Consider the following 15,147-nt stretch of genomic DNA (forward strand, 5'->3'; position numbering starts at 1 on the left):
CACCAAGTTTTCGGAGCCTGTTACAATTCAGAGAGTATTGCTTTCTCAGTTTGAAGTGTTTTCCTGCACATTGAATTAATCTATCTTCTGGAGAGAGCAGAACTCTTTCCCAGATACCATTGTTCTGGGCCGTGCTGACGGTGGTTGTAATGTAAATTGAGATAGCAGTGTTCTTTTATGTTCCAGCCTCTCCATGGCAATTACTGTAATTTTTTTTTTTTTTATTTTTTTAATCAGAGCATAAAACCTCTTTGCCCTAGCATTTATTGGCTCCCTGGAGTCTGAGAGCTGCATGCGTAAAAACATTCTTTGTCAATATAAACTGCATCAGCACCAATATTGCTGCATAAACCAGGAGACTTCTCACAGTAAGCGAGGCTTAATATTCTTCAGTTTATTTAACTGTGCAGGCCCTATAAATTATTGTGAAATGAAGTGAGAGTCTTGATAGGCTGGGAAGGGGTGGGAGAGGTTGAGGGGAAACTCTCCCCAGGGTGCACGAGACTTGCTCGGTATGAACCATTCTCCAACCACGGCATAATATTAGCATCCTACTGAGACTGGGTGCACACTAAATCTTTTTTTCCCTGATTTTATCCACTGGGATATTAAATAATGCTGTCACCCACCCCTCTGTGATTGAATCTGAAGAAGCAAGGGTCTACTGAAGGTTGAAAGGCATACATCCTTCCGTGTGTGGGATATTTCTGTTGTAGGGACTATTATAACATGATATCTTCAGGTTTTAAAACCAGTTGGGATTATTAACATGTACTCCAAGAGGCGCTCAGTGTGCCTGCCGTGTCCCCGGCAGGCCGTGTTGCCAAGCGGTCGAAGTAGATTAAGATTTCACGAAGTCGTTCAGGACTTGCTAATTGATACTGGGCAAATTGCCTAACCCCTCTCGTTTTATCTATTTATAAAATGGGGATAGTTAAGGCCAGGCAAAACTTGTGTAACTGAATTTGTGTAACTTTCCACAAATCCATGCCAGCTTGTCACCGGTTCGCTGTGTTCCTGACTGCTCTTAATTCATTGTACTAAAATAGCGCTCTACATAAACATCGAGCTATGATGCAGGCAGTGTCATTCCCCCACTTTCCCTTAGGAAACTAACTTTGGGAGATTAAATTGACTTATCAAAGGACAAGACATGAATCTAACTCAGGGAGGGGAGTGCCGATGGCAGGGCTGACTTGAGCACTTGGTGTTGTATCACGGACACCTCTGAGCCTCTTCTCTCTTTCAAAAAAGGGGCTAAAGTGTTTTTCTCTGTGGTTGGTGGAGAGTTTTGGTGCCTCCACTGCGGCAGCATGATGTGAAGTAACTTTTTGTGTGTCACTTGTAATATCCGTGTTCCCTGAAGAGATGTTGCGCTATTTCGTTGTTGAAACCACTTGTGAACTTCTCCAAGGGCGGTGGCTTCACCTGGCCTGGGCTTTGTCATCCTTAAGTTACTTTGTGCAGTATTAGTATATCTTTATTAACATACTGTTGGGGCTCGGTTTCAGATTTGATCTTTACATTTACTCGGCAAAGGGATTTCATACACCTTTTATGTGCCTTGACATTATTGCAAAAAGGCTGAACTTGTGATACAATAATGCTGCCGTTCTGCATGTGAATTGATTAGAAATATATGTAACTGTAGAGAACTACCTTTCCAAATGAGAATTTGGGAGAACAAGTGTGTATTTATAGATCCAATACCACTGTATAACCAAATAATCTTTAAAAGGAAAGAAGCTTTTGATTCTTGTACTTCACTCATCTTCCTTTTCTCTGGTGTCTTACCACCCACTGCATTCTCAGCACAAAATTGCTATTTACTACTGCCTTCCTCCTCTTCGTGCCAGCTTTTATTCATCTTCATTGCTCTAAAAGCTGTAAAGTTTGCAGAAAAACACTAAGGACAACTGCAGATATTTTCTGATGGTGAACAACTGAACAAGAAGGAAGGTGACCAGTGAAAAAAACACTTAGTGCTGTCTTCTGAAGTACTGTTATTTTTGCTTGAGGAGGGATAATATTTTGGCTACATGAGTTTAAAAACAACTCTGAGTGGTTTGAAGTCAAGATTGGTTTATTCTGTTGTTCTGTCCCACTGAAGTTGGGAACTGCCTTAGGGTCTGATCCAAACCCACCAAACTCTGTAGGAGCCTTTCCGATGTCAGTAGGCTTTGGTCCTCAGTCCTAGTTAGTGCACAGTCTTTTTTCTCTTGTTCCTACCTTGTAGGTAGCTACCCAAGGTAGCAGGTACTTAGGCTTAAGGTAATGTTACAGTATGAGACAGCCAAGGAGAGATGATTTTTTAATGGCTGACTTCCTGGATTTGGATAAAACAATCTAACTTATGATACTGTAGAAATGTATCTTCTGACATACGTAGCAGCAATGGTGCCTGTTGTGATGTGGTCCTGCCAAAGTGTTCTTGCACTGGTGAGTTGTTTAGACTGGGTCTTTGTTTCTACAACGCAGAATAGTAAGAGGAAATTTTCCTTTCAGCTTTTGCATTTCCTGAGTGGCTAGAATAGTTTTCAAGTTTGACAACTTGCATACCTTAATAGCAGGAATTGTTGCCTAATACCATGCTTTTTCAAACACTAGCCTGCAACTTCATTGCCACTAGAGTGTTTTGTAGGGTATGTGGTTTGCAACACATGATCTTTCTACTGAAAAAGACAAGTTGTCCATATTTTCTGCAGAACCTGCATCAGCAGAATTGTCATTTCCATTCTGGATTGGTTTTGCTGTGATACAGGAGTCTGAATATATATATGTATTTTTTTAAAGAAGTGTTTGTTTTATATCACTGAAACAGGTCCAGCAGATGAATCTTTTGTACATTGCTTCAGAAAAGTTACTAAAAAAATGATCCTACGACTTGTATCAAGACATCCTGCAGACTATTATTTGCTAGCAGACTGCTGGAAGTCTTCAGTTTTGGGGCTCCTTTAGAATGTGACAGTCGTTGGATTCCCAGCAGTAGTGGTTACTGGTATTGCAAGCCAGGTCCAAACATTTCCATTTCCTCCCTGTTTCTGGTGATTCAGTCCTTTCCAGTTATCACCATAGTGAGCCAATATGAAGTACAAGCTGCCAAAGAAGAGTACAAATGTAAACACTTCTGAGCTATCATACCTCTTGAATTTTGTTACTTTTCCTATTTTCTAGATTTAAATTAATTTGCAGTAACCTAGTGCCATTTTAGCCTTTTTGAGGGTAGTTAACAGTGGCAGAGAGAATGAGACACGGGTTGTACCAACTGCTCAGAAGTGAGAATTGAACCCAAACGTGTGGTTAGGATTTTATTTTATTGCTTTACAGATATTTCTTGAGAGCACGCACATTCTTATCTTAATAGCTGGGACTTGGATAAAGTTAGTAAGATGACATTTGAGAAGACGGTTTCAAAGTCATTCCTTGCACAGACTGGTTGTGCCTATTTTAGCCCACTGTAAATGAGGGAAATTGGGAAAACATTGAATAAATCAACCATGTAACTGAATAAATTTAATTCTGTTTAAGCTTTCTGCTGACCTCAGATAGCAGATGTAGGGGCACAATTTCTAACTGGAATTTATAAACCCATGTTTGATGTGAAATGTGGTGAATGCTGTGTGCGCTGTGTAAAGGACTTGTGTTTTTACTGCTGGAATGCTTTTGCTTTGAATGGCATTTCCTTTACCCTCAAAATGACTGCATGTAAACTTGAGGTAAGATAATATACACAGGTTCAAATACAGCACATCACAACAATATGCTGATGGCACTTGGACAAGTTTCTATTAGTATTATCTTATTTAAAAGAACTTCTAATTGCTTTTGTCTCTAGAACAACAGATCTTGTGAGACTTCCTGTAATGAGCGGTAAAATGCAAGTAATTTTACTCTGAACTTTTTAGGAAGCTCATGCAGTTTTCTGAGAAAAGCAAGAATGGTGGATACACACATGGAAGATCTCAAAGCAAAATCACTGTTGCAAAAAGTGGGTTTCCAGAAAAATACAGATTGCAGTGCTGATGGGGATAGTGATCCATCTAAATGTGCTAAAACTTCAAGGCTAGCAGGAAGACAAGATGCCTCCGGGAACAGGGAGGAGAACAGGACAGCGCATCGGGGAGAAGCTGAACCTTAATGATAGGCAGTTGCTAGTGCTTGTTTTAGCCCTGTGATTTCTATGCAACTTTCTTTAATGTCAACTTTCACTAATCCATGTCTTGTATTTTAGTGAGCGTTAAGTTCCTGTACTTGGAAGCCTCTAACCTAAGTGAGCTGGAAGCTTTCAGCATCTTATTCTTCTGAGTGATAATTTCAGTGGTGTTTCTCAAATATGGAAAGACTGGTGAGAAGGGGCTCATTGCACTGCTGGCATGATACAGAAGGAAGCTTGTGACTGTCCTCACTTGGATGCCATTGCCTGAAAATTGTAAAGAGGGATCTTTTATTGCAGTTGATTTCTCAGTCAGGATAACACCCTTAAGCCATGGAGTAACTCCATGGCTCCTCTGAGTAAGACTTTGCATTTACAGTTAACTATGTCAGCTGAGTTTCAAAAATTTTCAAACCTATTGTGGTCAATAATGTTCTGGTTTTATGTGAAATAGCCCTTGAATTTCAGAGACTTATCCTCCAAGCCTGTCACTGATCTCAAAAATGGCATTCAAGATTTTGATTGCTTGTACTGTGTTTAAAAAAAGGCAGGTGTGTGTGTGGATAAAATTGAGTTATGGAGAATGACCCATTGCAGGTCTATAATTCTGCAATACATAAGCAGTGTAGTTTGGAGCAAACTAGGAAGAAATACTTCTACAGTTTTGTGTTTACAGTTTCCCTGTCACCTGATTTATTTCTTTTTGTTTCTCCAAGGAAAGTCTGTCATCTTCTCTTGAATGACTTGGTTGCTGAATCTTTTTTAATGCTCTTCTCTGAACGAACATACTGTACCCCATTGCTATCCCTGCACACTACTGCTGCTGTTCACAGATCCTGTTTTCCATGTCATTCTTAATTGCGTAAAACATCAGTGTTATCTTTGAAAGCATAGTTTTCATGTAAAAGAATGATTTACTTTAAGACAATTACCAGCAAGTGCATGGGGCATCCTTGAGCGTCCTTCAGCTTGTGAAAGATGATTCAAGTGGGGATAATGCTGTGCAGGGTGTGAATACCTCTCTGCAAGGCTCACTCTGGGATGGTCGGGCTGGTTAGCGGCATGTGCTGCTCGATTCAGTAACGCTGCTGTATCACTGGGAGCCAGTCCAAGTTCCTGTTAAAGCACTGAGCATCTCAGCGATGGAATATTACCAAGCAAAGCATATTCTGATAATAAACCATTCAGAATAAGGGGCCGATACCTCCAGTCTGCAGGATGTAGTTAGGATGGTTAAATGTCATAAAGTCTAGTAACATTTTACGTACCAGACTTCATTGCTGCAGATATTAACAGGATGCTAATAGAAGTTCAGTTCTTACTTGTTGTGCATGTATACAAATGTAAATAAAGGACTGGCTGTCAGAGGCAGGTTTGTACAGTAGCAGGTCTGCTGGGGGGGAGTGCAGGCATGCTGTAATGTGACCAGTGGGCCGTAATGGAAAGCGGAATTTTCCTCTCTGCCGGCCAGCACTGAAAGCTCTGCTGTCCCCAGTAATTGAATGGTGGACTACACACTGTTCGTGTACCAGCACTCCTAGCTAACTGTTTTATCATTCTTCATTTATTAGGAAACTCCTCATGCGTAACTGTATGGTCTAGTACTTAATAGATGGCTGGGAATACGAGGGGAAAGAGGGGACAACCCTTCAGTTTGCTTGGGATGTGTTCTTAATACAACCTGGTTTTGTTTTCTTTTCAGACTTCGGTGTTAGCGCGTTTCTGGCCACTGGTGGTGACATTACCAGAAATAAAGTCAGGAAAACTTTTGTGGGCACACCTTGCTGGATGGCACCAGAAGTTATGGAACAGGTGAATTGTTTTTCCTAGTGTCCTCTTAGCTGATCTGCACCTGGAATTCCTTGTTGTCAGCAAGGGCTATATTTACTTGAAGCTAAGATGATAATTTGGCATCCTGTCAGGCTTTCTTAAAACTACAGGATTTTCTTCTATTTGCCTATTGCAGCCAGGCTTGTATTGGGGAATATTCAAGTGTTCAGTAGATTTTTGCCCTGTTGCTTCTCTTCAGGCTCCTACCTAAGGTGAGGATGAGACAGCTCAGCTGTTGCATAAAGAAGATTAACCTGCCCCTCCCTCTTGCATAAATGTGAGGTAGAATATAAATAGTTTCACACATGGTAAATATGCACATATACAGGTTGGTAATGTGCTCTTCCGCATTTGTAAATAGAAGAATTTGCGGTAGCTAATTGCAAGATGTCAGAGCGGGGAGTTATTACAGTAAAATAACATGCAGTTGACTTTATTTGGGTGTTTAGTTTCTCTTGGCTTGTGAGAATCTGGATTGTAAATGCTGAGGAACGCTTGTCTTTTCCCCCTTCCTACTCTGCTGTTTTGGCTTGTTAAAAGATGTCATACTTCTTCCCGTTGGGTGGAGATATGTCACTTTTTGTCCTCCACTACTTCTAGACTAAACTACAGAAGCTTTGTCTGCATGACTTCTGATGAAGGCCACCTGGAAACTTTGTTTAATGTAAAATATCTTTGCCCATTTCTGAGCAAGATCCACAAACAAAATTATGCCACAGTCCTGACAGGGCATTTGCAGTAGCTGTCTGTTGCGTTGATGTTCATTGCCATAAGCATTCTGAAAATTATCCCTCATCCCCTTAAAAATAGTTTGACAGAGGGCTGGAGTCAGGGTTTGATTTTTGACAGGTGTGCCAAGCAGAAATAAAACTGACTATAAAGGTTTTTCTGTTTTTCCTTTTTTCCTTCCAAAAAATCTTTTTAACAAGAATATTTTGGGAAGACATTGTTTTTATTCAAGTAAACCCGCCTTGTTACTTTTCTCCTTGCTGTTCACAATAAAATATTTTGAAGTTTAGGAGGAGCTTGAGTAGGACTCCAACAAATATATGTATCTCTAAAATGAAATGCAGCTAAAACAGTGGTAGAACTTTAATGCATTTTTTCCTATATCTAAAACTTCTTCAGGATTTGAGATAATTTTGGAGTAGCTTAAATATACTATGGCTGAAAGGCTTTTTCAATGTTCGGCCTTTTCAGTGGCTCCCTGTGGTGGCACTGAGGGGCTGGTGTGTTAAAGCACCCCTGCAACCTCCTCAGAGTACAAGTCATAACACCATAGAGTACAAGACACACTCCCCAAGTCAGGAGCTGTCTTTGCAGACCTGCTTCTGAACTGCTTCACTGTCATGTACTTCTGGATTCTTTTTTTTGTTATGTTGATTTAAAAATGAATAAAAAAAATAGTGTTCAGTGTTTCCAAAACTAGATCAGAGTTGTCCCTTGCTTTTCTGTCCTTTTTGTCCTGTCCTGGTGAACAGGGCACAGCAGGCTGGCCAGGACCTCATGGTGCTGCTCCAGGCTCACTGCAGTTAGGGTGGCTGCAATCTGCAGGACAACAGGGGAAAAAAAGATCTTAAGGAGGGTGCTAAAAAAGGGAGATGAAGGTTTTGGTGACAAAGCAGGGGTTCTTGATGCAACAGATGTGTTTCCGAAGGAGGTAGATTTTCTAGGGAGTCCAATACTTCCATGAAGGCTGCGCACATCTAACTTGTTGCAAATATTAGATGGTAAGGAAGTATTTTGGATGCTGATGTGAAATCCTTCAATGTCCGTTTATATCATCTTGCTGTCTTCCAGCAGGTGTCACTCTGAGCCACTATATCCAACCCGGGAAAAAGGACGAAGGGGTTGCTGTAGGTTAGCCTTTGCTATGTAGATATTATCGACCCAATTCCATTTGTTTTACTTCAGCATCATTAAGTTCCTTTAACATGTTAATACATGATAGCCTGGCATTGTCTTTTAATGTACATTCGTTCACTTGACAGATTTATGGCAAAAAAAAAAAAAAAAGCTGAGGAGAAAAATAAATGTTGTTGATATAAACTAACTGCAAGGTTGTGACTAATATGGATTGGACAGATGTCAAGATGAACTGCTGTAGACAGTTTTGAACTTCATAGCTTTCATTTGCAAGTAGGATTATATGATATAATTAAAAAAACCCACCCCAAACCACTGAACAGTTAAAATCCTGGTGGGGTATGGGGAGTTGTACAGTGTATATATAGATGTGCTGCAAGACTAACTGAAAGACAAAGCTAAGTAATGTCCCAAAGTTATTCTCAAAACCGAAAAATAGTGTGAGGGGAAAAAAATGCCACCCTTACAGCGTATTTCTTCCTCCACTATGTTCTTTTAAATTATACTAGATATCTGTGCTTCTTCAGTTAAATGACTTGAAATCTGTTCATAATCATTGCATCCATAAACTGAGGCACTTCAAGAAACCTTTCAGACCTTTAAGGCTCATGAAAATGATGTCTACAGAGTTGAAGAAATTTGTGCAAGATAAAAACTCCTGTTGCTGTAATAAGTTTCAGTTCAACTATAGTATTACATGAAAAACAGTGCAAGAGGGTTTTTTGTCAAAATTAAAGATCATCTTAAAGGTAGTTTGGGGAACGTTTTTTGCTTTATCACAATGAGCGTCTTTCTAAAGCTTGTTAGGTTAGCTGAACACAATATCCCTATTAGCCTTGCTCTGATTCAATATTCATTTTTCCAGAGTCTAGCAAGAAGAAATACAAACCATTCTAAGCAGCCAAAATGCTTTGATTTTTGTAGCTGCTCTTGAAGTTAGTACATAATGTCTCTCTCCTGCAGTGGAGAGAACAAGTGCCAAAATATTACCTAATGATAATGAGGAAGTAACCGCTTTGGCATATGAAATATTTTTTCCTGTGCATGAGGGGAAGTAAATGCTATAAATTTTCCTGAACAAGTCTGTGTTTAATATCAAGTACAGAAGCTACTATTAATTAGTGGAGGGAAATACTAGTCTGTAGACAGGAGTGAGGGGATTTTTACTGAGCTGGTGTGTACTGAAGTTTCAGGATTGAGCATGTTTGCAGTCAGATTGATTAAGCGGTTGACTAAAAGTGTAGTGAGGCATATGTCCCAAGGGGATAACAGTCCATCTATTAACTATGAGAGTTTCATTATACTGTTTAATGACTCTGTGTCTTTGTGTAGAAGTCGGAGTCAGGGTTAACCCAGTGCGCCTTTATGTTCTACACATGGAGAGGTTTATGGCAGAGCAGTCCTAGTTGCACAGTCCACAATCATAATTTTCAGCAGACTATGACTTCAAAAACACCTTCTCGAAGGTATAAGGAGCTGGGTGGAGAGGAGGGAGAAAATGTTCTTTCCATCTCTTTAACGCTATAGTGCTGCTCTTTCCAATTTCGAGGGGCAAGGAAGGAAAGGGCAAAAGGATGTGTAATAGGCTAAAGAAAGGGATTGTAGTGTAGGATAGCAAGAGGCATATGCTAACATCCTCTAATATCTTTCAGGTCAGAGGATACGATTTCAAGGCAGACATCTGGAGCTTTGGGATCACTGCTATTGAACTGGCTACAGGGGCAGCTCCGTACCATAAATACCCGCCCATGAAGGTGAGCAGGTCTCCAGATACTTGTGCAAGATAAAGGATCAGTGTGTTCTCTGGGTGTTTCCAAGAATTTGGCCAGCATGCTCAGTTGAAGAGTTTGTTGTCTCAAATTGCACTTGTGGATCACGATGTTCTTGGATTTATCTGAAGTCACCTTTTAAAAATATGCAACTTAATCAGCATTGTCTGAAACTGCACAGTTCTTATTTAGATCCTGAGTCTTGCCAGGGTCGCTGTTCTTGAGGAAAGTGCTGTGTGTTTTAATCGTGGAGCCTCTGAAGGCAGCAGATGTTTTTAAGGCTATAAGTAATGATTCAGAGCATGCTATCTGGCATCCAGTGACACTGGGATGGTGAGCCATTCCTTCTCCTGCACTACTAATCCTTCTTGATGCCTCCCAGAAGTCCCGTTACCAGTTATCCAAAAGAATGTCTGTCTTTGTTTAGTGCCAACAGTCCTGTCAGTTACTGAATCAGTGGAAAGTACCGCATCAGTATGAAATGGTGTGGTATTGGCAACATAAATATTTTATTGAAGTTGAGGTGGAGGAAATGTTCTTGTTTAAACACTGACTGACAAAACTTCAAAAATCTTGTTTAAGTATCTTGAACTTCAGGTCACCTTACAGTTTTGGCTAACTTTCCCCATTTCCTGACTTTTGAACCAGGAGCTACTTCTAGCATGCTGCTCTTTCAGGGAGTCTACATCTTAAAGTTAACTGAGTTGACCCCCTCAGTTAAGGTCTGAAGCATCTTGCCCTTCTGCTGAGCTTTAAGATCTTCTTCCTTAGCCCCTTTGTGAGATCTGATGGGGTCCTGTCTCAGTCACAAAACTTTGAGCCTCTTTGGCCCACCCTCTTGAAGGCCACTTTGCCTCTACTCCTGGGATGCATGCTCCCTCAGATCAAACAGGAGGGGGTGGAAAGCCCTTTCAGTAATCCCATAGCTTATGGTTAGACTAGTTACCTGGGATATGAGGCCTATGGGTGCCAAGTCCCTCAATTTTAGGCATTCCATGGGGCAAGCTTTCCTTTTCTGAGTCTTTTAACTGCTGGAGTGCTATGCAAGTTGGGTGTCACCTCTTTAGGACCTGGGTCCATCCCCTCCTACCCTGCAATTACAGTAGCACTTGGGAATCCAGTAGCTCCTAACTCATTAGAACAGGCTCATCCATGTGTTGCTTTAAATGCCAGGACTTTGCGCTAGTTTAACTCCTGTAGAACAGAATTAATTTTAAGATTTGTGTCATCTCTGTGCAGGGACTGTTAAATAACTGAGTGGTTTAGAAATGCCGTTAAAGTTCGTACTGTATCAGTGGTTGTGGCAGAGCAGTGAGGAGTTCAGGGAAATGTGTTGCTGGTTTAGCTGTTGCTGTTTCCATTGATACTTCCTTCTGTGCTGTGACTATTGGTAGCATTTTTCAGTAGCTTCTGCAAGCTGTACTTCTGTTTATTGTGTTTTGAATGTATGGGTTGTAGCTTTGAATACAAAGATAGCCTATTTAGTATCGTGTGTTGTCATATGGTAGATATCATTCTGAGTCTCCAATTCTATTGGGTATGGGTTCCAGTCGTGCAGCCTGCAAGAGGACTTCTGTGTTTTATTTATTGAATGTAACTGTATTTCATTGCAAATTAGTTTTGTTACGCAGCAAAATGACCCATGCATTAAGTGAACCTCTAAGGAGAGGGGGGAATTCTGTCATGGACTGTATAATTTCAGCTAGATTGATGGGCTCTTGCTGCCCTAAGCGATATAGCTGTGGAAAGCTATTTAAATGTGCTATGTGCTGCTTCCTTTTCTAAAAATAGATATTCATCTGTATGTAGGTGACAAGTGAAAATGGAAATGAGTAATTTTCTTCCTTTCCTTCAGAATATCTGAGTGATGTGAAAGAAATAATCAGTTTGGCTTGATGGGTGTTTGTGTGAGAAATGTCTTCACCTGCTGTTGCATTGGTACATGGAAGTGAACCCTCTTTTTTTTTTTGTGTTGCCCTTCTGCTTGTACATTAATTTCATTTTTAGCTAAGAAATACCTGCAGGGTGATCTAAACAGAGCCTTTGAATGCAATGCCTTGCACAACTCCTTGTCTCAAATGAGGAAGGCTGGTAGAAGTTCTGCTATGCTTACACCTTTAATCACAGTCCGAGTTGACTGAGATGCTTGAGGAAAATGCTTGTCTAAAATACAGTGTTCCCAAGATCTGCCTCTGACAAAGGTCAAGAAAAATCTCATTGCCAATAGACATAATTCTTTCAGGTTTTAATGCTGACACTACAAAATGATCCTCCATCTTTGGAAACTGGTGTGCAAGATAAGGAGATGCTGAAGAAGTATGGGAAATCATTTAGGAAGATGATTTCATCATGCCTACAAAAAGACCCTGAAAAAAGGTAAGAACAGGTAACACCAAAATAAATAAATTAAAAAAACAAAACACAAAACCCTAAACCAAAACCACAAACCTCATTGTATTCCATATTTTTTTAAGCCGGTACGCTCTCTGCCCATCCAGCCTTTCAGTGACAATGAACACAGCAATCTTGCTGTGTGGCAGCAAATTCTCTTGGCTGTCCTTATTTTTAAGGATAAATGTCTGGCATTGTGCCTGGCTGGGGCACACATCTTCCATTTGGGTTAATGAGAGTGCATCCCAGTCCACTGTGTGTGTAGTGCTATTCTCCCCCTTGCCACCTCCAGCAGGTGACTGCAGTTCATGTTTTGTTCCCAGTCAAAACTGCTCTGTGTTTATAAATCCAAAATTACATGTTGGGCAATATGTGTTTACTTGCGAAGCTTCCTAAATAAACTTTTTAAAATTTGCCAGTGCAAAGAAGGCTTTCAGTGTAGTTTTGACTTGCTTGATTATAAGTAGTATTTGGTTTGGGGCGGAAATCAGGAAAAACACTGGTGAATTTTACCAACATGTTTTCATCAATACAGATTGCTTAAGTGACCTGATGACATTTTCAGTCTTCCTTGTAATGGTAGCTTGACTGCTCAGTGATGTTAGAAATACTACCAAGGGGGTGCTGCATATGTTGTCGTTCCCAGGACAGCATTGTTTCATTATGTTATGGCACTGTTCAAAGTTGCACGAGGGTCTGGCTGTCTATGGCACTGTTTAAAATCCACAGCCTGTCACATAGGATGGCTCAGACATATCTGTGGAGGACAGTCATAGCATTTGCCGGTCTGTGAAGCTGTTTAAAGGAATATTCATCCTGCATTAAAAATAGTGTTCCTTAAAATGCAAAGGTAAAGAAACAAGCATTCCCACAGATCAGTTTTTATACCTCTTAGTTTTCTTTTTTACTCAGTAAGCAAACTAATTCTGGAAAGGAAAAAGTCCCTTCATAAAATAATAATAATAATGAAGACATTTTTCAGTTCCCTCTTGTGACAGATCCAGGAACAAAGGCTTCTCATGCATTGTGAGATGGGATCTCTCTCTTCTAACAAGCTTTACACTTGAAATGCTTAATGAATCCATGCTTGATAAATGCTGATAGCAGGGTTTTTTTTTTTTCCCAGCATGATGTTTTTTTCTCCTTTCTAAAGCGTATCCTATCCCTGCAGGTTTGTATGTGTGCGGATCAGAATTAAACATAATCACTTTGAATTGTGACATACCCCTTCTATCTTCTCAAGCACCACTAACAGCCACTGTCATCATCCTGACTGTGGGAGCAGGAGGTTGGCCCATAAGGAGTAACTAGCAGAATCAGATACTGCTTATGCATATTGTACAGGTTCTCAAAGAGGAGAATTTAGTGCAATTGCTTTTTAATTATTTTGGGGGCTGCCTTGCAGGTGGATGATTTTTGTTAGAGTAGTCTGAGGTGAAATAAACCCTGTTATGAATGGCCTTTGCAAGTCACTAATTAAACTCTGTTACTATTTAAGCACAGTTTGCAGTGTGAAAATGCTGTAAGCTGGTACTTTCTCATGTAGGCCTGAGTCTTTAGAAAGCTCCTTCTAAAATGACCAAGGAATGTCTTTTACTTTCCAGTATTTATCCTAAAGCCTAACTTAAAGGGGAGAATAGTTTGTATTTGTTACTTTTCTATTAGAGAAAGGTTGATTGTCTCACCTGTGTTTAATAGAACTAATTGCACACATAGAATAAAGTATCTCTGAAATAACTTTGTTTACTTGCACATGGCGAGTACTGCACTCCTTCATTTCAATTTTGAGCAAATTGTTTCTGTGATTCTATCAAACTGGCTCTGAGAGACTCAAGTTCAGCATCAAAACGAGAGCAACTTCTCCCCCCCACCCCCAAGTTATTCACTGCTTTTGAAAAGAATAGGCTTTGTTCAGAATACACTGAGTATTTAAAAGGCTGGTGATGTAAAATTTACTTGGAATACATTGACTGATTTTTAGGGGAATTGTGCAGGAGAAGCCGATGCCCTTATGAAATGTTACAACAAGCTGCAGCAACCTGGAAGATGGTTGTGTTGAAAGGGAGCATTTTTAATTGTCTTTTCTACATCTGTTTTTATTGACAGACCGACAGCAGCAGAACTCTTAAGACACAAATTTTTCACGAAAGCAAAGGTAAGAAAACGCTTCCTAAACTGATCTGTGCAGAGGCTCTGGAGAGGACTTTTCAGAAGTACGATAAGTATGGTGACAGCTTTATTGGCATGAGTGTGGGCTGTTTCACTTAGGGCCAGCATAGCTGAGTGAGTTGAATGGGTCATTGTGAACGAACAGAATGAAACCCCTCTTCTGTACCTCCTTGTGTACGCTGCTATTAAAGGAAATTACCTAGAAATTCTTGAGCATTTAAATGTCTTTCAGTGGCTTTTGGTTTTTTTTTTTCTTCTCTTGTAATGGTGCCATTCTGGCTGCCTGTCCAACCATAAAGGTCTCTGTGGCAGTAAATGTAACTTATATTTTAGTAAATTCTATAATTGGTCTGTATGCAAAGCAGTGAATGAGGCCCACTGTGCAGAGGGCTACGTAAAACTATTTCACCCTGTGTTGCCTTATGGAAAGTGAAGATCCTGTGATACAAAGTAGTAGGAAACTTCCATTTCTAGCCTTGAAGTGAGCTGCCAGTAAGCATTTATGTAATTACTTCCTGGAGATTAGTGCATATGCAATGTGCAAGATCATATTGAGGGAGACAGAAATAATACAAGGGAGAATTTATATTTCCATGGGAATAAGATGATGTTTTCTGTTGGCTTATTTTTTCTGTGTCATATTTGTGATCAAAATACATGGGTTTTATAGCACAACACAGATTAAACTGTCAAAAAGATGTCTGATACCTGGGATAGCACAGCAGCATCACCAATTAATCAAAGTAGTTTTCACCTCCCAGATTAAGATGCTTAAATGGAAGTGGCCACATCTAGGTATTTGTACAGGCGCTGGATGTCCTATTAAAGTTGACAGAAATCTAACAAGTGCAACCGAGGAAGTCTAGAGAGAGATCCAGTTTATGAAATGTAGGAGTTTGCTTTAGGGTAAGTTTAACTGATGTCTGGGCTCTTGACAGTATTAACTAGGTTTTCGTTGTCCACGATGGG

General features: G+C 40.2%; 1 protein-coding gene across 1 annotated transcript in view; it reads left to right on the forward strand.

Moving 5' to 3' along the window:
- Positions 1-15,147, forward strand: part of OXSR1 (oxidative stress responsive kinase 1) — a 93,984-nt gene that overhangs the window by 62,474 nt on the left and 16,363 nt on the right. The window contains exons 6-9 of the mRNA XM_075044606.1: positions 5,856-5,965; positions 9,502-9,603; positions 11,861-11,994; positions 14,116-14,164. Of these exons, the coding sequence (XP_074900707.1) occupies positions 5,856-5,965; positions 9,502-9,603; positions 11,861-11,994; positions 14,116-14,164 (395 nt within the window). The remainder of the gene's footprint in view (positions 1-5,855; positions 5,966-9,501; positions 9,604-11,860; positions 11,995-14,115; positions 14,165-15,147) is intronic.

This window comes from Buteo buteo, chromosome 2 (genome assembly GCF_964188355.1).
Source record: "Buteo buteo chromosome 2, bButBut1.hap1.1, whole genome shotgun sequence".
NCBI classification, from domain to species: domain Eukaryota; kingdom Metazoa; phylum Chordata; class Aves; order Accipitriformes; family Accipitridae; genus Buteo; species Buteo buteo.